This window comes from Bos mutus, chromosome 1 (genome assembly GCF_027580195.1).
Source record: "Bos mutus isolate GX-2022 chromosome 1, NWIPB_WYAK_1.1, whole genome shotgun sequence".
Classification (NCBI taxonomy): domain Eukaryota; kingdom Metazoa; phylum Chordata; class Mammalia; order Artiodactyla; family Bovidae; genus Bos; species Bos mutus.
The window spans coordinates 67,742,493-67,767,334 of NC_091617.1; the positions used below are offsets into that span (position 1 = coordinate 67,742,493).

The window sequence follows — 24,842 nt, forward strand, 5'->3', positions numbered from 1 at the left end:
CGTCTCTGCCTCCTTGGTGGTATTGCCTTCTGCTCTTCTGTTTATGTTAGATCCTTCTGCCTCACAGTAAGGATACCTGTGACTTCACTTGGGGGCCCACTCAGACCACCCAGGATAATCTTTCCATCTCTAGAGCGCTAACAGTCACTATCTATAGAAACTCTTTTTCCAAATAAGGTAACATTTACAGGTTCCAGAGATTAGGGCTTGATATGCTTGGGGGCCATTATTCAGTCTACTACCAGTGTTGCCAATGGCTGCTTTGTTGCTGTAATAGCAGAGTTGAGTAGTTCTACCAGAGACCAGATGACCACAGGCCATCTGACCCTTTAAGAAAAAGTCTGGTAACTGCTGATGTAATTGAAACTGAACTGTGAGGTGTACCAGCATCACTATGGGTGCCAGTTCTAGGCCATCAATATAGGCCTCCTGGCTCAGAGTCTCTAGCAGGGGCTGAGGGAATGGCAGTGTGCATAGCCAGGGATCAGATTTTTAAAAAATACACCCAGGTACTTAGGCTTCATAGATTGAACTTCTGTTTCTGGATGATTCTGGCCATCTACAAGGAGTGACAATGGAATCACAGGGAAAGAGCCAGCAGAGTCCTTCAGTGCAGGGGTTCACTCCATAGGCACTGCTGGGCGCACTGATGGGTGACAGCCAAAATGGAGAGAAGGGAGAAAGGGGGCGGGGGGGTTGAGGAAGGAGAAACCAAGCAGCAGGTGTCTCCCACCCGACTGGAGGGGAGACTGATAACTCAGAGTGTAGGGATGGGAAGTGAAGGTGGAGTATGTGATGGGAGTAGTCAAGCCTTTGTAAGTACTAAGTGCATTCTATATTATTATTAGTAGTAGTAGCAGTAGTAGTGGTATCCTGGTGGCTTAGACGGTAAGGAATCTGCCTGCAATGTGGGAGACCTGGGTTTGATCCCTAGGTTAGGAAGATCCTCTGGAGAAGGGCATGTCAACCCACTCTAGTATTCTTGCCTGGGCAGAGGGACCTGGCAGGCTACTGCAGGTTACAGTCTATGAAGTCGCAAAGAGTCAGACACGACTGAGCGACTAAGCACAGCAGTGTAGTGGTAATAATAATATAGTGTTTTGCTACTGTTTTTGCTGTTAGAGTGGCTGGGAAGCTCCCCTTCTCCATTAGCATTAGGCACTGGTATATCTTATTAGGTGATGAGCCCCTGTCACTGAAGAAGCTGAAGCTTAGGCTGGATCCTTGACTCGATCAGGTGGCAGTGAGTTCAGTATGGGTGGAGACAGAAGACAGCCTCTGAAGCCTTCATAGACTTGGATCTGAGTGCTCACTGAGCATTTTGGGAAGACCTTGTGTAGAAGTCTTGGGACTGCTGAGTAGCACCAGGGCTCTGACCTCTACTGCTGTCCATCATCTGGGCTCCCAGGACATGGCCACAATCTCTAGGGAGCCAGAGCGTTTCTCTTCCTCTTCTTTAATGCCTGGAGCCTGTTTAACCAGGTGTCCTACCTCTGCCCAGGTGTCCTGCTCATCCTTCCATTCTCTTATGCCTGAGGCTCCCTCTGTCTGCAGTGCCTTTGAGCCGTTCCTCTGCTTCCCAAGTCAGTTCCCACTTTGCCTCCTCCTGGAGGTCATCCTGGCTTTAATGCATACCTTCTGAGCACCATCCTGTTGGACAGCAGTTCAGGGCATATGAATGCAGACATGTTACAGTCTGGCATCGGGACCCTAGCTTGATTGTTTGTGGCTTATTTTTTCCCATGTGAATTCCATTAGAGCCCTGGAGCAGGGTCTAGCCAGCCCTAGAAAAGAGCTTTCCAAGCGTCAGGAGGTTTCCTCAGGGTGTACAGAGCAGCAATGTGCCAGAAAGATGGTCAGTCAAGTGAGAGGCAGGTAGCTGCTTCCCAGAATGGGACCAAGGGGGCCAGTGGGCAACTCATGCCCACGTGTCCACGTGGGCCACCCTTTCCCCCGACAACCACAAGTCTGTTCTCTATGTGAGGTAAGTCTTATTCATTTGCAAGTGGTGCTAGGAACTTTGGGGTTTAGGGAGTGTTGTCCTTCTGTGCCTGGTAAGGACACTGAGGGTGCCAGAGAGATGACTGGCTGCAGCTAAAAAAAAAACCCCAAACAAAGAACAAACCAAAAAAGGCATTTGTATCCTAAGCTTTTAGAAGACCAAACACAAAAATAAAAATAAAGAAACCCAGAATTAAGTAATGCAGTGTACCGGATCCATGTTTCTCTGAGAAGAAGCCCTGCAGGAAGTGTTGAGCAGAGAAACCAAGTGCTGGTTAAGCCCCCTCCCCTGCTGGTGCCCTGGTGTGGCCAAGGCGAGGGGAAGCTGTGCTGCCATGGGAACGGGCATTTGGAATAATCCAGGGCCCACCAGTGTGTGGGCGAGTGCACGTGTGTGCAACAGAATCTGTGGCTGTGCTCAGGCAGCCTGCATCGTTCCAGCCCTGCCCCATCCTGCTCTGTGTTCTCAGCCATGGGCTCTCCTTCTGCTCTCTCTCTAGCTTCCTTCATGTGCTTCTGCCTCCCACCTTCAGCACCCATTGTCCCTTCTCTCCAGCCTCCCTGTGCAGACCCTTTTCACCCTGTTCTCTGTGTGTGCTCACACCCTCATCTGGCTCCTCCCGATGTCCCTCTTTGCCACCTTATCAACCATCAACATCATGCCCCTTGTTCTCAGAGGAACTCCACACTGCCGTGGCACCACCATTTGTACTCTGGACCCATGTCTCAAAGCATGTTCCATAGAAAAACAGGTACATGAGATGATCCTCAAAAAAGAAAAAAGGGCTTACTCTCAAGTAAACTTGGGTAATGCTGCCTATTGTAGCCACCTTCTTGGAGACTGTCCATTCAAAACATGAAAGCATTTCCCAAAATACAAATAACACATTCTCTTAAAAATACCCTGTGTATCCATCAGCATCTTGCAGAACTACAGTTGTATGAGCCAAACTTTTGGTATGATTCCCTAGAGGTGTTTTTCTTGTCCTCCTCCAAAATTACCCTAATCTACTTGTCCCCACTGGAGCCTGGTTCCCCCTGAAAAATATGAGTGCCATCTTCCTCCACCTCAATCAGCAAAGCCTTAACTTCCCTTGCCTTTGAACTTGCCTCCTACCTAGGCCTGTCCTGCCCTGCTTTTGCGGAAGGAGATCAGTGCCTTTTCTAGCACATCAGACCACTCCCTCCCTATTTATCCTCTATATTCCCAGCCTCTATTCCCAGCACCAAAGCCTCAATTAACTGGCAAACAGCAGGTGTTGGATAAGTAAGGGGATGGCGCTGCTGAAGATCCTGCCATCATCTCTATCATCTTTTAAAAACTTTGCTTTTTTTGTCTCCACTGTCTGGGGCCCACTCCACAATGCACCTTGACTTCAGCAAAGGGTTCTCATTCTTTATCTCTACTTAGTGCCCTCTGGAACCTCAGCACTCATGTTAATTATCAGTCAAATCCTACAGCTTCATGGCTCCTCAATCTCCTTGGCACTGAAGTCTTCCACCACCTTACTGTAGCCACGCACATTCAAGACCTTGACCTTGATATGTCTGTCTGTAGCCTTATCTTCTTACCCATGACTGCTTCTGGTGTTCCCCTATCAGTTGGGGAAGTATGGATATCAGGTAAATAAAACATATGCTGTTCCCTCTCCTTTGAGAACTCACAAAGAAGCAGGCCATTTTCCTTCCTCCCCAAGTCCTCCCCACTTAATCTATGCATGAGCTCTGTTCTGCCTTTGCTCAGGTTACAGGCTAGCATGGACACCATGGCCAGACCTTCAACAGAGCTCTCATTAAAGCCAGATACCTGCACCTACCCTTAAACCTACATCATACCCAGTCTGGCTGTCCATTCTCTAGGAACACTCTCCAAAGATGGTCCATCCTCCCTTTCCCCAGTACCTCAAGCCTACTCTGACCTTCAACCCTATTTTACCTAGACAAAGTGTCTCCTAGGCAGGCTGAACTTTTTGTCTTTCTAACTTATGTCTGTTTTTTCCTTCCTCTTTGAGTCTACCACAGACAAAAGGTCAGGGCCCCCCTTCTTGTACCTGTCCTGAAGCCTTTATCCATCCCTTGTCTCCATTTTTTCCAGCAGATTCTCTTCCTTTATGCCTGTTCCTCCTTTTCTTCCTACAATCTTGCAAGTTCATCTTCCTTCTGAAAAATACCTGGCTTGGTCCTGCTGCCTACTCTGGACTCCATATCCATTCATTTTTCCTGGAGGGAAGGGATTCCACTCCCCTGGGTCATCTCCCCCACCCTCCCCATCCCATGTCCCCCGCCACCACTCACCACCATCTGGAACCTTCTGCAGCCAAGATTATGAAACTCTTGACTCCCAGGGAAGAACTGGCTTCTGCTCAGGAGGGACAATGCCCACATCCTTCCAAGCCTCTTCGGTAGTCTTTGCCATCACACCAACCTTGGCTCCCCAGGTTCCCTTCTCTTAAACCATCCACAGAAGAAAGACTGTGAGAAAGGCAATAGCTGCAGTTAAAACCACCCAAGAGTGAAAATCTTTCAAATGAGGTCAACACTGCAGGCGAAGGTTGATAGTGAGGGAGAGCCTCCTAGCTTTGAGGAAACTTTCCTCTTGATCCCTTTACTTCCTTTTCCCCCTGTGAAGGCAGTTGGGAGATGGAGATCATTTCCAAGGTAGATGAGATGAGATTGGTCACCCATATTCAGAGCTGAGAGCCTGTGGTTTTTAAGGTTTGAAGTTGGGGGTCAGGATCCAACTCTGCGGTATGTGTACACAAATACGGCTGGGTGGGGGCTGCAGGGAAGGGGGGATGGTGGTGGTGAAATATTTTTTCTTCAGGGCCAGATCTCTCAGTGGCCATGATCTTGTTTGACCTTTTTCTCCTTGCAGCCTTCTTATTTCTTCCTGAGGAGTATCCTGCAATGAGTTGGACTTTGTTTGTTTAGACTCCCTCTGTCTTGTGATTTCTGGACCCCACAATCAGAGGGAAACAATATTCATGAACTCATACTTGAGTGGGATCCTGGGAGGCTTGGAAAGTGCCCTTCTTCAAGGCGCTGACCTTTAAGCTTGCTTTCCAGTACTGGTGGTGGCCTTGCCAGCCTTTCCTCCCTCTTGCACTGGATCCCTTTGTAGACCTGCTCTGGGGGTGTCAGGTAGCAGCCTGAGATCATGACAGAGTCTTCTTTGTGAAATGGCCAGTGCCTGTAAGGACACAGTTACTGCAACTTAGCTTTGTCCTCATTTAACCTTTTTGGGAAATTTGGTCCTGCTTCCTAATCATAGCATCCACTAATGAATAAATTTTTAATCACAGAATAAATCAGGAGTAGAAAGTTTGGAAAATAGAGGAAAGAAAAAGCAACCATGTAAAACCCCAGCATCCTGATAGCAAACAATGATCATTGTCGCAGTTACTCCTCCCCACTTTTTTTTAAAACCAGATGTTTAGAAGACATTTGTAATCATAGTGTGTACATATGCATTTGCAGTGATTAAGACCTTGAGCATCCTATTTCCAATGAAGATTCATGGGCTTCTCCAGCAAGAGTGACAGGTGGCACTTAGGCAGGCAGGCAGGCAGGGGTGGATCCTTGGCTGTGTAGACCACACTTAGGTCTTTTCTATGAACCTAAAAACCTCCTAGCAATGATGTCCCAGCTGGATGCTTTAGGGGCTTCTCACCACGGTATTCAGTTAACCCTGAGCACTCTGCTCATAGAGGTCTGCAAAGAGAAGTAAACTGGAGGTTGAATTTCCAAAGACCATAGCACTTTCATTGGCTTGTTTTCTCAGTAAGAGCAAGTATCACCTCCTTCATTATCATCTCATATTTGTAGAGAGTACTTCTCAAAGTGCTTCGCCATGTGCCATCTTATCAAGTCTTGCAGCAGCCCTGTAATGTAGTCATCATTATTTTCATCTGCATTTTGCAGATGAGGCAACAGAGATGTCAAAAGACTTGCCCAAGGTCACAAATCTAAACTCCTTGCCCTTGCCCAAGGCAGTGACCAGATTTCTCTGGGTACCATCTTTCTGCCTGTTTTATCTAGCACTCAGGAGAATTCTTTTTCCTCTGTGGCAGTTTCTAGCTGGTTTTTATTAAACATCCTTCTCTTCTTTGCAGGGGGCCGTGATAAGCGAGGTGGACCCATCCTGACCTTCCCTGCTCGCAGCAATCATGACAGAATAAGACAGGAAGACCTGCGGAAACTGGTGACCTATCTGGCCAGCGTGCCAAGGTAAGGTGAAAGTTCTGCAGGGGAGAGAGGGGGAAGCTGGCCTGATGCAAGTAAGCTGTCTGCCCTTGGAATGGATTCTAATTATTTCTGTTACGTCAATACCTATTGTTCACCTCATTCCCAGCATTCCCATTGTTACTGCTGGGATTCATATGAACAAAGTGGAAGCTGGATGCTGGAACCATGGGCAGAGGTGAAGTTTCCAGGCGTAGAGGACCAGGACAGGCCCTGGAACAGGTGACAGTGTGGCCTGTGGGGGCAGGGATGGGAAGCCATTCTTTGCCTTGGGGAAATGGAAATTCTGGCTGATTCCACTCTGGCTTGTGTAATGGATTTTTTTCTAAAAAACCTCTGGCTTTTGAATATGTTTGTGGCTTTTAGAGTTTAGGGCAAATAGCTCCATTTATATCATTCAAGAGGCAGCCTTCAGCTCGATCTAGGTCATGAATTTTCAATGGGGGCAATATTGCCTCCAAGGGGGATGCGAATTGGTTCTTGTGTACAGCACACACACACAAAAAAAAACTTTCATGTATTAAGCACAGTTAAATATATAGTGCATAAACATATATACAATATATTTATGGTATTAAAATCTCATTGGGGCTGATTAAGGAAAAAAGTATAAAAAGCCTCTTTTGTGGCAGGATGATGATTTTAAAAAATGATTGAGAAACACTGGTTTCTGAGTGTTTCTAGGTGGTGCTGCGCTCAGAGGGTGGCAAGGTAGACATGCTAGGGACATGGAATTTATCTTTTAAGAAGGTGGAGGAGAGGCCTTTGCATGGTTAGAGGAACATGGAATGTGAGAGCCAGAAGAGCCCTGAGAAGTAATCCAAGCAAATACATGTCGTGTTTTACTTTGGAAACAACATCTGTGTGGGATTGGAGTTGCTTACGGGGTGGTGGTGGTCAGTGGCAGAGCTTGGTTCAGAGCCCTCCTGACTCCTACCCTGGTGCTCTCCCCATCCTTGTTCACTGTCAGTGAGAACTCTGTTCTCTGAGTGGGGTTGGAGTCTGTCAAGTGTTTGTTGTGGCAAATAAGAAGTGGTGCCTGGGGCTTTTAGAACTTTCATCTTGTCTCTCTGCATTTTATAGAGGAAGCAGTAAATTGTACAGAGGAGCTCTGCCTTTGCGGGGAGACCTTGGATAATTGTTGAACGTGCTGATTAAGTTCTTGAAACAGATGTCAATTGAGGCAATCACTGCATTTGAAAGAGCTATGGGGGAGACACATGTATAAGGATTGGTGGGTGGTGGTGGGCAGGTGGTAAAGGGGATTTAAGGGCAGTCATCAAATGCTTGGAAGGATGTTGAACAGAATGAAGAGCTCTGAGCAGAAGGCTGTGAACAAATAGATGTCAAATGATGGCTTTTTTTTTTTCTTTATGGTATCCACAGAGAACCAGAATAAAGGTAAGAAGTCTTAAGCTCCAATGAAATGGACTTAGGTTGTATCCAAAGAAGAGCTTCTAAACTATGAGTATAAGAGAGTTGGATAAAGAATAGAACAGAAGATTCCCCCCCGCCCCCTTAGGAGGTCTTTATTCAGAAGAAATATTCCCATCTGTCTTGGAGGCAAGGAGATGAATTAAATAACCCATGATTGATGTAGGTAATTTAGCAATTTAGCCATTGAGGGGCTAAGCAATTTTAAAGGCATCTTTCCCAAGTATACTACTAACAGGCATAACACCAAGCATTTCCTAAAGCAATTTACAGGAAGAGTTTTCATGGGGACCCATGACAGACTCTTAGTTCTTTCAGAGTCAGAAGAAATTTGGGATCCTGAAGGGTATGTTTTTGTTTCTGATAGGTTTATCACATCCCTGAAGCTAATGCACACTCTTCTTTTCTTTAATAGTAAGCAAAAGAATTGGAGGAGCATTTTATTAATTCTGACTGTTAAGCAAAGCTGGGACAAAAAGGATTGGAAGCAATTAAAAAGGAAAAGATTTCTACTAGGTAAAGGAGAACAAAACTCAAGAAGAGCTGGGAGGAAGGTCATGAAAAAGTATAAACAATAGGTTATTATGGAAAGAGCATAGTAGATTCAGGCTTTTTGCTTCCCTGAGGGTAGTCCTAAGCATTGCATCCTAGGCTCCTGATAACAGAAAAGGTTCACAGGTTCTGGCAGGTGGGAGGCAAAAATGCTGTTGCTACTTTCAGTGGGAAAAATTGTTCAGGGATGCCTGCTGCCTCCCTCCCAAGGGGCCTGTGTTTACCAGGAGTGTGTGTACCTGGCAGGATGAAGAGCTTACCAACTAGTCATGCCCACCTATCGCTTCCTAGTTCTGTTGGCCACAAGTTCACACATGATGACTGTTGGAAACAAAACCTTGAACAGGGTTATTCCAATGACAGTGAGGTCTGGGGAGGAAACTGAAGCACTTAGCACACCAGATAGTGTTTGCCATTCTTCTGCTTAGCCCTGGCTTTGGAAAGAAAGGAATCTGCAAAAATGAACAGCTAGATTTAGGCAGGTGACACTGACTAGAAGAAATAGACTATTCTGGGTCATGGCCAAGGAGGCTATAAAGCTAGGCTTCTGTCAGGTGGAATGTGCTCTTCAGACTGGGGTAATCACCTGTGGGTGATACTCATTTATTCAAGCATTTATCATTTATTTATTTTACAAATATTTAGAGCCTCTATAAGCCAGGCTGATTTAGGATTCATGGTGAGCAGGAACAGACATTTTGAGAAAGTTAGGAAAAACCTAAGTATTTGCCTACTGAGTGCCAAACCAGTGACCATAAAGGACAGTACAGTATATAACTGTGCTGGTAGCATAGGGATGAAGCAAGAGAAGACAAGCAAACAGGGTCAATAAGTGATGAAAGAGGATCCCAGAATCTAAGGGACCAATCAGCTCGATGGCCACTTTGGGCACTGTTCTAGAATAGGTGATTAAACAGAGGGTTGTGATAATTTATGAGTTATTACAGTGTGCCCTTTATAAATATGAAGGGTGTGATTTTCTTTCTGGTAGGTTTATCATATCCATGCAGCTACTGCATACTCTAAACAGAAAGTGAACAATTAAAAGAACTTATTTCTGACCTGTTAAGCAAAAGTGGGACAGAACAGATTGTAAGCGATTTAAAAGGAAAAGGTTTCTGCTAGCTAAAGGGAACAAAAACCCAAGAGAGTCTGGGAAGAAGGATGGTTGTATGAAATGAATGGGAAGAAAAAGTCCCAACAGGTTATGTCTGGGCCACTGCATTCAGTCTGCTACACTGAACCTTGCCAGCTCCTTTTTAGGAGCTATGTGGACCAGTTAGAATATTGTCAGGAGAGCAGCATACTAAGGGATCCACAAACTGTTTCTGCAGTTGAAGGATGTTTTCTGGTGGGGGTGAAAATGGAAGACAAGTCACTCCTGACTTCAGGTATCAGGAGAGCTGTGCTGCCCCTAAGAGACGGGAACAGGCATGGTCTCTGTCGCATCAACGGGTAGAAGTTAGAGAGGTCGGGACCTGAAGTGGAGAGACGATCTGCCCAGGTGGGAGCTGTCCAGCACTGCTGCCGCTGCCCCTGGAGAAAGTGAGCTTCCTGTCCAAGACTTCTACAGTGGGTTGGAGGCCGATCAGATCATTTCTAAGAAACTTCCCTGCCCTGAATTCTGTGTTTCTATGATACTGGGGGAAAACACGTTATAGACATCTATAACCTCAAAACAGTATTACCACCCCATAAACATACTCTCTTTCTCAAATCCCCTAAATTATTTAAGGCCTGGAATTTCACTTCAGATCTTGTGTGTGTCTTAAATTCTAAGAGAACTCTTTTCCAGTCCCCTTGCATTCTGGGTGGGGCGAAACATGATTCTAGAGTGTGACTGTGACAGCAGCAGTTACTCTTTTGGAATCCATCTCAGCCTGCGATGAGTCCTTTCCAACTTCCCTTTTTTGCTCCTGATGAGTCTGAACATCTATCTCCTGGGGCTTCTCCGAGATTTCTGTTATCTTATTTTGAGGAGTGATGAAATTAGGGTAGGAAGAAAAGCCTTAAAAGTCTCCTAATTCAACTTTCTGATAACTTCATTCACTTAATTCAACAAATATTTATTGAGTGCCTACCATAAACTGAAGCACAGTTAGGGATCTTGGTAAACTTGTGTTATCTTTTCTCTCATCCATCCTATACTTATCTGACTTTTTAGTCCTTCTGCCTTGATATCTGCTTGTAATTACTTTTACATGAAAGGAGTGGGAAAGAAATACTCAGAAACAAGCAGTGGATGAGTGTCCCTAGAAACTGAGAGACAAAATCTAGGCTGAGAGTAAGTAGTTGCCCGAGCATTGCTCATAGTATGGATAGTCTACCCACTGTGATTATTGGGAGTTGACCATATGCTTGGAATAGAAATTTCGAAGTATCTAGTAAAGAAATCCCAGGTTATTTTTATTGCATTGTATTCTTCCTCTTCTTCATTGTTATCCTGCTTTGTCATGATCAGCTTTCTGTGGCTCCTCTGGGCACTGATTGTTAGCACCTTGATGTATCTGGCACTTAATAGCAACGCTGCTGAGATGCTGAGTGTTCTAGCAGGGAATACAGGTATCATACTGGTGAGGAAAAATGACAAGAAATAATGATGGGATATTCTGTAATGTCAATCAAACCAACGTGCCAATATTCAGCTTATTACCTGATAATTTGTTCTTATTCTACAATTTCAGCAACAGATAAATTGGGCTTATAGCCAGCACTGTCTTTGTGCAGTGTCACCAGAAAATAGAAATAAATAGAGAGGGCCAGAAAGTTAAAAGATGAAGGGGTGAAAGCTGCAAGGATTTCCTCCCACTGTATTCAGCATGAGAGAACCCAAGCTATGGAATCTATCATCACTGAATGTGTCTGTTGTAAGGGCCTGTTGAGATGTGCCGGTGGTATCTTGCCCTTTGATCTGAAAGTGAAAGTGAAAATGAAAGTTGCTCAGTTGTGTCTGACTTTTGCAACCCCATGGACTACACAGTCCATGGAATTCTCCAGGCCAGAATATGAGAGTGGGTAGCTATTCCCTTCTCCAGGGGATCTTCCCAACCCAGGGATTGAACTCAGGTTTCCTGCATTCCAGTCAGATTCCTTACCAGCTAAGCCACCAGGCAAGCACACAAATACCAGAGTGGGTAGTCTATCCCTTTTCCAGCAGATCTTTTCAACCCAGGAATTGAACCAGGGTATCTAGCACTGCAGGCAGATTCTTTACCAGCTGAGTTATCAGGGAAGCCCCATCAATTAAAGAAGACTGCAAAGAATGTGATGTAAAGTTCAGAAAATAGAGCCAATGAAGACATTTGCCTAAATCTTATCCTTTTCCAGATCCCTTTTAAATATCTTTTATTGCTTACGTATGCTGCTGCTGCTGCTAAGTCACTTCAGTCATGTCCGACTCTGTGCGACCCCATAGACAGCAGCCCACCAGGCTCCCCCGTCCCTGGGATTCTCCAGGCAACAGCACTGGAGTGGGTTGCCATTTCCTTCTCCAATGCATGAAAGTGAAAAGTGAAAGTGAAGTCGCTCAGTCGTGTCTGACTCTTTGCGACCCCATGGACTGCAGCCTACCAGGCTCCTCTGTCCATGGGATTTTCCAGGCAAGAGTACTGGAGTGGGGTGCCATTGCCTTCTCCGAGAAGAAGGGTGGATGATTCTAATTATGGTGGGCAGTGGTGTCCCATCAAAGCTGTGTCGTCCAAGATACTCTTTAGATTCTAAGTATGAAGGTTGTTGCAGGTGGGAAATGCAGGTGGTGATTGTCTGAAGCTCAGGTTTCTGCTGGCCAAGACACCCGTGGTGGCTGTGGGTGTGCAGGGTGATGGAGGTGGGGGTTGGTGCCTCAAACTTCCTCTCCCATGTATGTGTGCTCAGTTTTAGACACACAGTTCTATTCATTTATGCTCATCTGTGGATGAACAGTCAAAGGTTTTTAAGTGTGAATTACACTGAGGGATGCTGTGAAAAAATTAAAGCACTGAAGACCTTGGAAACTGTTTAAAGAGATAAGTGAAAGTCTGTAGTAGGGACCCTGAACATATAAACTGGATAGGTGGGGGTGGTCTCCATTGTATTCTAGGGTGCTCATCCTGTTCTGTTTCCGTGGGTCTGAGATGTTTCTTTCACTCAGTCACCTGCCTGGAGTGATCTTGCATTGCTCTGATATCAGAAGCATGATTCTGGCATTACTTAGCAGTCAGCCGATAGGCATTTTGAAGTTAGTTCACTTTCTTAACCATGCCACTGCCAGACTTGGCAGGTGTGTGTCTATGCTGGTGTCTCCTGAGGCAGAGGGCCCAGGGGGGGCTTGTGGAAACCCTGAAGAGCCTACTGTGATGCTTCAAATGCAGAGACAAGCATTTGTGATTCCCTGGAGAACAATAACCTGGACAATCAGAGGCAGAAAGCATGTGGTCATAACGTAACTATGAGAAGCTGCTCTCATTATTCCAGAAATGCTTCCAGTAAACGCCTTTAGGTGATGAATCAAGGACCCAGCACTGGACAAAAGGACCCCTGATGGAGAGGGGAGTGTTGTTTTTTCTTCACGTGCATCTTCAAGGTGACCCATAGAAGGGACTTTGGACATTGCCACTGACTTGTTGGGAGTGGAACTATGGACTAGTAGAGGAGGAAGGAGTGGCCTCAAGGACAATTACTGATCTTGGAAATTATGCAGAGTGTTTCAGCCCAGGAAGAATGAACCTCTGAACCTTCCCCTCTGGGAGGAGAAATGTACATGTAGCTGACAAATTTCCTCACCTATAAAATAGGCACAGATATCACCAGACATAAAGGTAGTGGGGATCACGTAAGAACACATGTAAGGTACCTTCCAAGGTCTTGGCACACAGCAGGGGCTGATGGCCGATTTCTTTCCCTTTTCTTGCTTGGCAGTGGGGACCTTGTTTTGTTATTTGTCCTTCACTGTGTCTAGCACAACTTTATCAGTCAAGTTTGTGTGTCTTAATCGCTCAGTCATGTCCAACTCTTTGTGATCCCATGGACTGTAGCCCGCCAGGCTTCTCTGTCCATGGAATTCTCCAGGCGAGGATACTGGAGTGGATTGCCAGTCCCTGGCTTCCCTGGTGGCTCAGATGGTAAAACGTCTGCCTGCAATGCGGGAGACCCGGGTTCCATTCCTGGGTCGGGAAGATCCCCTGGAGAAGGAAATGGCAATCCACTCCAGCACCCTTGCCTGGAAAATCCCACGGACAGAGGAGCCTGATAGGCTACAGTCCATGGGGTTGCAAAGAGTCGGACACGACTGAGAGACTTCACTTCACTCTCCAGAGAAACTTCCCAACCCAGGGATCGAACCCTGGTTTCCTGCATTGCAGGCAGATTCTTTACCATTTGAGCTACAGAAAAGTCCTTAAATTGGGCCCGTCCCATGAAAGTCGCTCTGTCGTGTTTGACTCTTTGTGACCCCGTGGACTATACAGTCCATGGAATTCTCCAGGCCAGAATACTGGAGTGGCCTTTCCCTTCTCCATCGTATCTTCCTGACCCAGGAATCGAACTAGGGTCTCCTGCATTGCAGGCAGATTCTTTACCAACCGAGCTATTAGGGGAAGTCCCTTAAAGTCAATGTTACAATAATGGTTAAGGTTAGAATAAGAGCTAAAAGGAATAGTAGTAATAGTAATAAGATCAGTATCATCTAGGAGTATATCATCACTATAATAAATACTGAATTAATGGATATATATATATATATACACCTAATAGTGTGATAAAGTCTTGGCCTATTTTAAAATTAGAAAACTATGTATTTATTATAAAAATAAATGCAGAAAATAGAAAAAAATTTTAAGTCACTTGTAACTCTACCCTCTAGAAATATAAACAATTAGTATATTGACATTTTTCTTTCTATCTCTTTTTATTGGAGATTTTGTAAAGCAGAATTGAATCATATTGTTTATTTAATTTTGCTTCATGTTTTATCCCACTTACTATTATACCCTAAGAATATTTTCATAACATTTTATGCATAATAGTATATCTTTGGATACACCATATTCTAATTAACCTTATCATTAGATAGCCAAGTCATTTCTAAAAACTTCATTGCTATAAATGACTCTCAGTAAACTTCTTGGTGTATGAACCTTTGTCTACATTTTAAATGGTTTAAATGGTTTAAATGGTTTCGTGGCAATTTTGGATTTTTTTAAGGCTAGTGATCTGCATTGCCACGTTTCTTTCCAAATTTCCCAATTTATAGTTCCGGTATGCCTTGCTATAGACTTCCAAGTCTTTTTGTTTCTCCAAATTTAAGTTTTTACACTCCTCACTGACCAGAACCCCCTGTGAAAACATTGTCATTACCATCATCAAGAACCCTAATTTAGGGTTATGCACTTAAACCTATCCCTGGATTTGAAAGAATAAAAGAATTGCCCTTTGGGGTCGTCCAGGGGAGGATTCCTTTAACTTACCTAAACTAATAGGAATGTTGAAAGGGGGACCATACATTAAAGTTCAAATCTGATAAGAAATCTATGATGACTTAATTGCTTTTGCCCTTGGTGAATCTTTTGTTTTGCCTCTGGGTATATTTCATCTCCTTGGCTGGTTGTGCACTGAGTTCCTGGCTTGGCATAAAGTGGTAGTTAATCTCCTCTGCTCTCGTCTGAGCTGAGGTCCTCATCTGCCTTCCGCTGAGAAAGTTGGGTCTCCTTGGAGTTTGTTTCTGGGCAGCAATGTTGAACGAGCCTCTAAAGCTTAGGTACAGTCATTTGCTCGCTCTCTTAGAATTCAGAGATCTATGGCTTACCGACAGCAGGCTGATTAGGAAGCTAATGTTGCTGTTTCCACTTAGATTAGGTAAACTTCTGCGTTGCAGGTGAAATAAATTCCAGAGTATTCAGATTTTTCAGGAATTCATGCTGGGGAATCAGGATGATTTAAATTTCATTCAAATTCATTTGTCTGGAATGTTGTAAGTGAGGGAGATCCCTAAATATGGATACCAGAGAGAGAGCTTGGCATTGAGGAAGAAGGATGTATTTTTCACTTTGTGGGTTCCAGATTTGGGGTTGTTTCTCCCTCCCCCTTTGGGGCTTTCCTGGTGGCTCAGACGGTAAAAAATCTGCATGCATTGCAGGAGACCCAGATTTGATGCCTGAGTCAGTAAGATCCCCTGGAGAAGGGAATGGCAATCCACTCCAATATTCTTGCCTGGAGAATCCTATGGATTCTGGGACCCAGCTTTCTGTAGCCTGGCAGGCTACAGTCCATGGGGTCACAAAGAGTCAGACACGACTGAGCAACTAAGCATACGTATTCCCTCTCTCATTATGTAAATATTTTCAACATGTTTCTATTTCTCTCTTCACCTGTCATTGGTTAGGTTCTATCAGATGCCCCTCACTGGTATTTGGGGTTGTGTATGTTTCAGTTCTGTTCAGTCACTCAGTCACGTCCAACCCTTTGCAACCCCATGGACTGCAGCACACCAGGCTTCCCTGTCCATCGCCAACTCCCAGAGCTTGCTCAAACTCATGAGTCGGTGATACCATCCAACCATCTCATCCTCTATTGTCCCCTTCTCCTCCTGCCTTTAATCTTTCCCAGCCTCTGAGTCTTTCTAATGAGTCAGTTATTCGCATCAAGTGGCCAGAGTATTGGAGTTTCAGCTTTAGCATCAGTCCTTCCAATGAATATTCATGACTGATTTCCTTTAGGATGGACTGGTTGGATATCCTTGCAGTCCAAGGGACTCTCAAGAGTCTTCTTCAATACCACAGTTCAAAAGCAATTCTTCAATGCTCAGCTTTCTTTATGGTGCAACTCTCACATCCATACATGACCACTGGAAAAACCATAGGTTCAACTAGACAGACCTTTATCGGCAAAGTAAGGTTTCTGCTTTTTAATATGCTGTCTAGGTTGGTCATAGCTTTTCTTCCAAGGAGCAAGCATCTTTTAATTTCATGGCTGCAGTCACCATCTGCAGTGATTTTGGAGCCCAAGAAAATAAAGTCTGTCACTGTTTCCATTATTCCCCCATCTATTTGCCATGAAGTGATGGGACCAGATGCCTTGATCTTAGTTTTTTGAATATTGAGTTTTAAGCCAGCTTTTTCCCTCTCCTCTTTCACTTTCATCAAGAGACTTTTAGTTCCTCTTCGCTTTCTGCCATAAGGGTGGTGTCACCTGCATATCTGAGGTTATTTCTCCCAGCAATTTTGACTCTAGCTTGTGCTTCATCTGGCCCAGTATTTCGCATGATGCACTCTGCATGCTGCTGCTGCTGCTGAGTTGCTTCAGTCGTGTCCGACTCTGTGCGACCCCATAGACGGCAGCCCACCAGGCTCTCCTGTCCCTGGGATTCTCCAGGCAAGAACACTGGAGTGGGTTGCCATTTCCTTCTCCAATGCATGAAAGGAAAAAGTAAAAGTGAAGTCGCTCAGTCGTGTCCGACTCTTCGCAACTCCATGGACTGCAGCCTACCAGGCTCCTCCGTCCATGGGATTTTCCAGGCAAGAATACTGGAGTGGGGTGCCATCGCCTTCTCTGTAGAAGTTTAATAAACAGGATGACAATATACAGCCTTGATGTACTCCTTTCCAATTTGGAACCAGTCCTTTGTTCAAAGTCCAGTTCTAATCGTTGCTTCTTGACCTGCATACATATTTCACAGGAGGCAGGTAACGTGGTCTGGTATTCCCATCTCTTGAAGAATTTTCCACAGTTTGTTGTGATCCACACAGTCAAAAAGTTTAGTGTAGTCAAGGAAGCAGAAGTAGATGTTTTTTTGGAATTCTCTTGCTTTTTCTATGAGCCAGTGGATGTTGGCAATTTGGTCTCTGGTTCCTCTGCCTTTTCTGAATCCAGCTTGTACATCAGGAAGTTCTAGGTTCACACACTGTTGAAGCCTAGCTTGGAGAATTTTGAGCATTATTTTGTCAGCATGTGAGATGAGTGCATGTTTGGGAGGAATATATTGGATGCTGACACTTCATGTTATGTCACTTTAGTTTTGTTGCTGCTGCTAAGTCGCTTTAGTCATGTCTGACTCTGTGTGACCCCATAGACTGCAGCCTACCAGGCTCCCCCATCCCTGGGGTTCTCCAGGCAAGAACACTGGAATGGGTTGCCATTTCCTTCTCCAATGCATGAAAGTGGAAAGTGAAAGTGAAGTCGCTCAGTCGTGTCCCACTCTTTGAGACCCCATGGACTGCAGCCTACCAGGCTCCTCCATCCATGGGATTTTCCAGGCAAGAGTACTGGAGTGGGGTGCCATTGCCTTCTCCATTAGTTTTGTTGAGACTGCCTTTATTATATACGTATGAAAGTGAAACTTAGTTTCTCAGTCATGTCCAACTCTTTGCGACCCCTTGGACTGTAGCCTGCTAGCCTCCTCTGTCCATGGAGTTCTCTAGGCAAGAATACTTTAGTAGGTAGTCATTTCTTTCTCCAGGGGATCTTCCCGACCCAGGGATCAAATCTGGATCTCTTGCATGGCAGACTGATTCTTTACTATTTGAGCCATTAGGGAAGCCTTATATATGTATAAAATGGCAACCTACTCCAGTAATCTTGCCTGGAGAATTCCACGGACAGAGCAGCCTGGTGAGCCACATGCCATGGGGTTGCAGAGTCATACACAGCTGAATTGCTAACACTTTACCCTTTACACACTCTGGCAGTTTAGGTATGCTGCCACCAAGTGGTGGAGTACATTAGCTCAGCTGCCTGGAAGATGGAGATGGTTTGTATGGTGTAGACGCTAAGTCATGTGTGACTCCCTGCCACCCCATAGACTGTAGCTGTTCCTCTGTCCATGGGATTTTCCAGGCGAGAATACTGGAGTGGGTTGCCATTCCTTCTCCAGGGAAGATACAGGTGGATTTTGTCAAGGGCTCCAAATATTATGCTTTCTCCTCCTTAGACCTTAGATTTTCTAGGCTTTACTTTTTAAATTTTTATTGAAACATTTAAACTTAAGTAATCACTAAGTGATAATTATTTTTCCTGAACTACGGGATGAGTTTAATATTAAATTCCCTGATAGCTCAGTTGGTAAAGAATCTGCCTACAATGCAGGAGACCCTGGTTCAATTCCTGAGTTGGGAAGATCTGCTAGAGAAGGGATAGGCTACCCACTCCAGTATTCTTGGGCTTCCCTTGTGGCTCAGCTGGTAAAGAATGTGGGAGATCTTGGTTCAGTCCCTGGGTTGGGAAGATCCCCTGAAGAAGGGAAAAGCTACCCTACTCCAGTATTCTGGCCTGGAGAATTCCATGGACTGTATAGTCCATGGGCTGGTAAAGAATGTGGGAGATCTGGGTTCAGTCCCTGGGTTGGGAAGATCCCCTGGAGAAGGGAAAGGCTACCCTACTCCAGTATTCTGGCCTGGAGAATTCCATGGACTGTATAGTCCATGGGCTGGTAAAGAATGTGGGAGATCTGGGTTCAGTCCCTGGGTTGGGAAGATCCCCTGGAGAAGGGAAAGGCTACCCTACTCCAGTATTCTGGCCTGGAGAATTCCATGGACTGTATAGTCCATGGGGTTGCAAAGAGTCAGACCTGGCTGGGCAACTTACACTTTCACATTGAAATATTAAATAATGTTTGTAGAAATCTTTAGCTTGAATATGTAATAATTTCCAGTTGAAACTGAGAATTTTATAATAATGGTATTTTGGGTAAAAATGCTTAAATAATGTAGAATCTCTATATCAATTCTTCCTTTTATAAAATAAAATCCTTTTTTAAAAAGAAAATCACTCCTATTGGTTTGTCTTCAGTCTTAGGTAGACTTGAAGTTGCAGTGCCCCAGGCATTCTTATCTCTTGAAATTTCTACTGTCTCCCTCACTGTTTGCATTAGCCACAAACACTGAAGATTGACATCTTAATTTGTCTTTTCAAACCTCCCCTTAAAGGTTCTATTTTTTCTCTCCAAACATGGGAAATGAGAACAAGAAAAAATCACCATGTAGGGCTTTTTGGTGCAAAGAGTATAATCCTGGTGTATATACTTACTAGTGTGGGAAATCTCTATGCCAGTTTGTCACTGTAGCTTTTATTATAAGAAGGAGATTTCCCCCTTACCTGTTTTACTCCACCTTATCTCTCCTTGGATTGCTTTAGATAAAACAACTTTTAAAGAATTTCTCTCTTGAAAGTCTGGCATCACCTATGCAGAACAAAATACTTTGAAAAAAATGTGAAGAAGACTTTTGAAACTGGAAAACCCATCAGGTAGTGGTGATGGGTCCCCTGTCTTCCATGAGTTCTGATTATTCACAAAGCTTTTTCCCTGATAGATGGAAAACAGCTTGAGGGCGGGTCAGTGGGTCTTGTTTGGCTGGAAGTTTACAGAGCAGCACCTTGCAAGTTGGCTGAATTCCCTTAGACTGGGAGAGCCCCAAGAGAAAAGGGCAGTGTCTCACCCTCTCATCCCATCAGAGCCAATGCCAGCCTCTCTTTTCCAGACATGAAGTCACTGAAGTCAGACCCAGGGCTCCTTTGGGATGTCTTCTTTCCTCTGTAAGGGGCTGTACCCAGGGGGCCTGGGCTGGGTGGTGGACTGGCTCCACTGCAGAGCCTTCTATCAGAGGACAGAATGTGGAGGAGCATGCCAGGGAGCTGGGAGTGGACGCTGTCTCATCAACAAGAAGTATTCCTGTTTCTATATCGAGCAAGTGTGACAGCCAGCCCTTTTTCTTCCGGAACCCAGACACGAGCGCTTTGTCAGAGCCACCGTGACTCAGCTAGGACGAATGCTTTTCCGAGTCACTTACTGACATCATCCAAGTGTGCACTCTGATGGTCCTGCTCCCTCTTTCGCCTTCTCTCAGGGCCTCCCTCTTCTGCCCCACCCCCCATCTTATTCTAGGTCAAACAAGGACCAGCTTTGGTTTTGAGAACTATTGAAAAACTCTAAAACCAATACATTTTTCTCCCTCTTATCTCAGACTGTTTCATGCAGTCCTGAGCTGGAATCTCATGTTTACAATGCTAGCAATTTGTGTGCCAGGTTTTGCACGGAAACTCCTCTTGGCCTGGTGCTCCAGGCAAGGTTTGAACCTGTGCTGTGACACTCTCCACCCTGATGCCCTGTCCCAGAAGAGACTGTCCTCTCATTTCTAGACTGGAGGCAGTTTTCCTTTGCAGGAAATTCAGACTTCAGAACTTACTTACTAAGGAAGAAATTCCCTGTTTTGGACCTGGAGAAAGGCAAGAACCATTCCTCCCCCTGACCTAGCCCCGATGGGCATAAAGTATTCCATTAGGACACCTGCAAATCAGTCCAGCTTTAAATCTGTGAATAATTGGGACAATTGTTTAGTTTACATACACAACAACTTAGAAATGATGTTCAAATAATCCTCTGGTTTTTTTCAGGTTGAACTTGCAGACTGAGAGGGCACCTAGTTCTTGGCCTTGGAAAAGCTTTCAGTCTGGTAGAGATCCTAGGACCCACTGGAGAAAACAAACTATATGTTTTCTAGGCAGTTGTTAAATAAGCATAGCAGTTCAGTGGACGTCATCAGAGACAGTTTATTGGATGTATAATCTGAACTGAATTTCAAAAGAAGTAGATGGATTAGGATCCTGGAATTTGAGGCAGGAAGGGATTGCAGAGGTCAGCCAAGCCAACCCCTTCACTTTAAAAGGGTGGAGTGCTATTCAGAGAGTGTGGCGAGATGCTGAGGGTCAGCCAGCTGGCCAGTGGTGTTGCTGGGGCTGGTGGTTACAACCTTGAACTGCCTCCTGACAGTCACTGGGGTCAGGGCCTCCCTGGAGTCTTGTGTGGAGGAATTATCCCTTTACCCACAAGCTCTCAGAGTCTCTAAGCTAGCTGTGGGTCAGGGCAAAGGCATGCAGGAGCCCTTCCTGTTTAGTTTAAATTCCAGACATGTCCCACTCCCTTGACTTTCTCCTTTGGGTCTCCACTCCCTCCCTCACTGCTCTCAGGTTTACACCTGTGCCTGAGCCTTACCGAGATTTTCCACCATGGAAATCACAGAGACCCTGGCTGGTGTCAGAAGGTAGAAGCTGGGTGAGGCCACCTGCTCTGCGCCAAGTGAAGCTCCTGCCTCAGCAAAGTCCAGTGGACCTGGCCCTGACAGTGACCGTAAAGACAGCTGAGGGGTCTGTGTTGATGGGTTATTTGGGCATTTGTCTGTATGTACAGGGAGATAGCAGTGGGCTTTCAAGAAAGTGATTGTTACTCAGGGAGGAGAGGAGGCATATGCAGGCAGTTTTGACCAATGATTATTTCCTGGAGGAAGTGTGTGGTTTATTAATGAGGATTCCACCTGCCCTGCTAGGAAAGTGGAGCCCAGCTGGAGAGGAGGGGATCCTCTTGAGAGGGTGAGAGAGGTGGAGGTACAGTGAGAGGAGGAGGAAGAGTGGTGATGGCAACAGAGATTGCAGTGAGCAAGAAGTCCCTGTTCTGTGGGTGGAGTGGCACATGGCACATTGCTGCAGCCTCTCCTGGGTCAACTCTCTTCTCTGTCTCCCGGCTTTGGAAAAGCTCCCTGTGTCTGACAGTTGGGGTGACTGAGACACTGTGGTTAGATTACAGTCTTTGGAATGTGGATTCAGTCTTTGGCCTACTACTCACAGAAGTATGAGCAATTTATAATGATGCATATTTTTTTAAGTTAAAAAAAAAGATGCCTGATTTTTCACCTGGCCTGACTATGGGAAAGCGCAGATGGTGAAGGCCAGAGGAGCATGGCCTTGGGGATGGTCTAGGGAGCGGCAGGGGAGGGCAGTGTGGAGAGGTTGCTGTTTTGGGCTTTCATTCATTCTTTCTTTCCCTTGGTTTCCATTTCATTTCTGTTTCATATTCTGAATGCCCTAGAAGGAGGGGGTGAACAACTCTATGAAGGAGAATAGGAAATAGGACAGGAGGCTGAGGTTGGGAAATGGAAATGTCAGTTTCCATCCCACACCCCTGGACCCGCCCCTCTGCCACCTGCTCTCTCTAGCCAGCCAGCCTCAAACTTTTAGGAGCAATGGTTCTGGTGCTTCTCCCAAGTTTCCCAGATCCTTTTCTCCTAGCTGAGAGTACCTCCTTCCAAGTGCCCTGCCCCAGACCAGTCTGGCTTAGAAAGCAGGTGTCTTTCTTTGGTGAATGGAAGTTGTGTTTCAGAGAATGTGAGACTGTCAGGTAATATAACCTGGTAGGTTAACACATTCTAGGTTTATATGCCTCTAACCAGGCTGGCCCCCACAGGTACCTTCCTTTGGAAGGCTGCATCCTTTTACTTTGATCTTACTGTTAGTTGGGCCACTTCTGGAACTCTTCTTGGGAGCTCCTTTCAGTCTATGGCATGCTCCTTTGACTGTCTGTAGGCTGGAAAATCTTGTTCTTTTTGAGCATTTTTGGTTTTTTATTTTTAGAAAGTGTTTTTAAAGACAGCATTGAGAATAAGTCAGTTTGTGGGTGCAGAGGTCTTGCTGTGTTTTTTAGGCCATTGACCTGTTACTTTATGGCCATACTTGGGGATGTGGGAGTAATCTTGGGGCCTGAATCTTCACCACACTCTGTCCATGGATAGAAAAGAGAATCGGCTACATCTCTGCCTCTGGCACAGCTGCAGTCAAAATGTTTTATTTCTTTTCCTTTTTTTTTTTTATTATAAAAACAGTTTCATTTGGGTGGAATTAGACAGCAAACTTTAAAGCAGTAGAAAACATAACCCTTCTTTATTTGGACTCCATTGCGAGGTCTACCTGGGATGCTGAGTTGGGCAAGAGTTGGCTTGGCTTCTGGTAGTCAAGGGTGGGGAACTGGCAAGTGGGAGCTCTTAGACCCAGAAACAGGCAAGAAAATCTCTAGAATGTTTATTGTAGGGGCACTTAACCATGGCTGCATGTTCACATCTCCAGGGAACTTTTAAACACTGCTGAGCCGAAACCCGAGACCAATTAGTCAGTCTCCCCACATTACAGAGAAAGGATTGAGACTTTGTTTTGGATAAAGGATCATCTCTGAGCTTTGCCCTGTAGCCCTGGCATCACAGATCAGAGGTGCAGAGGCAAAAGATGTGTTGGTAATTGGATAGAAAAGACACAAGTTGTTTGGAATAATCATACCCTGGAAAAGTGGACAGAGAGTGTCTTCCAGTAAATCAAAACAAAATACAGAAACAAAACATAAAGAATCCGCCTGCCAATGTAGGAGACATAGGTTGGATCCCTGATCCGGGAAGATCCCACATGCTGTGGAGCAACTAAGCCTGTGCACCACAATTATTGAGCCTGTGCTCTAGAGCCTGGGGGCTGCAACTGCTGAGCCCACGTGCCACAACTGCTGAGCCCACGTGCCACAACTGCTGAAGTTTGCACATCCTAGAGCCTGTGCTCTGCAACAAAAGAAGCCACCACAATGAGAAGCCCATGCACCAACTAGAGAGTAGCCCCTATTCACAGCAACTAGAGAAAAAAGTGCTGTGCAGCAGCGAAGACCAGGGACAGCTAACAATAAATAATTTTTTTTTTAAAGAAACAAACATAGAAGGAAAAAAAAAAACCCTCTGGATGGATTAACATGGATCCTGGTAAGGATTTGATGGTAGATGAATCACCTTATAAAAGCCAGCTGATAGTGGACAGACACCCCTGAGTCTGCCAAGAGGTACAGGACAAGCACGGGAGCCCTCCCCCTCTCTGAGCTTCTCCTCTCCTTTTCACACACAGCCAACAGGACCCTTCATGCTGTGCAGGCTGAGTTTGAGAACTGTCTGTGTGACTGATCTCCTACTCACTACAGGATATTCTCTCGAGTGGCTCATTGCTCTGTAAGGCACTGCCTCCTCCAATGTTCTTTTTGGTTCTGATTATACCATTTAGAAAGCTTAAAGCAGGTGCTAATGTGTCTTTAACACTTCTCTTTAACACCTGCTGATTTCTGGTTGTTTAAGAAAGTGGGTGTGGTGTGGTTTGGGGCAATCAGCAGAAAGCTGCTATTAGAATAGCACCAAAGAGCAGAAAACAGGTTAACACAGATCAGCGTGATAGACAAAATGAGCGAAACAAAATCGGGATCCCATAGCCGCGGACTCTCCATGGCCTGGGAATGGCTTGAGAACTCAGACACAAATGGGTCAGGGCATGGTTTTCTTCTCAGAACTCCAAGGACCTTTTTTGATGCTCAAATTCTGAATGGAGAAATTCAGCTTGAAATGATGTCAGGGAGACATGGGTAGAGTGTAGTTCTAAGGAAAGTGTGAAGTGGGAGATTTCTTGGGGATACCCTTCATTCCACACTTTGCTGGTTTCTGTTGCTCGCTGTGAACTGTCCGTGCACCGTGGTAAGACTTCATCATCCCTCCAGATCATCCTGCGTTGTGGGTCCTGCTTGCTCCTGTGGGGCCAGAGCTGTGTTGTGGTAGGGCCCTGCTGCCCTGTGAGACAGGAAGTCCTCCCATCTGTCTTGGCCGTCCTGTCCCTCACTCCCTCCTCAGTGACCAGTCCAGCCCTCTACCCCAGTGTTCAGTTTGTCTCCTTCCCTGGACTACTCAGTGAATACGTCTGATTTGAAATCTACTTCTGCTCCATCATAGCCCAAGCTCTGGGCCTTCCCAGGTCCCCACACTAGGATTCAGACACACCCTGTACCCCACAATTAACAGCACCTGAGC

At 45.4% G+C, this 24,842-nt stretch overlaps 1 protein-coding gene across 14 annotated transcripts in view; it reads left to right on the top strand.

The window, feature by feature from the left end:
- KALRN (kalirin RhoGEF kinase) overlaps positions 1-24,842 on the top strand; it is a 692,774-nt gene that overhangs the window by 207,499 nt on the left and 460,433 nt on the right. For all 14 annotated transcript variants that reach the window (XM_070370301.1, XM_070370325.1, XM_070370311.1 and 11 more), the window contains exon 3: positions 6,114-6,228. In XM_070370301.1, the coding sequence (XP_070226402.1) occupies positions 6,114-6,228 (115 nt within the window). The remainder of the gene's footprint in view (positions 1-6,113; positions 6,229-24,842) is intronic.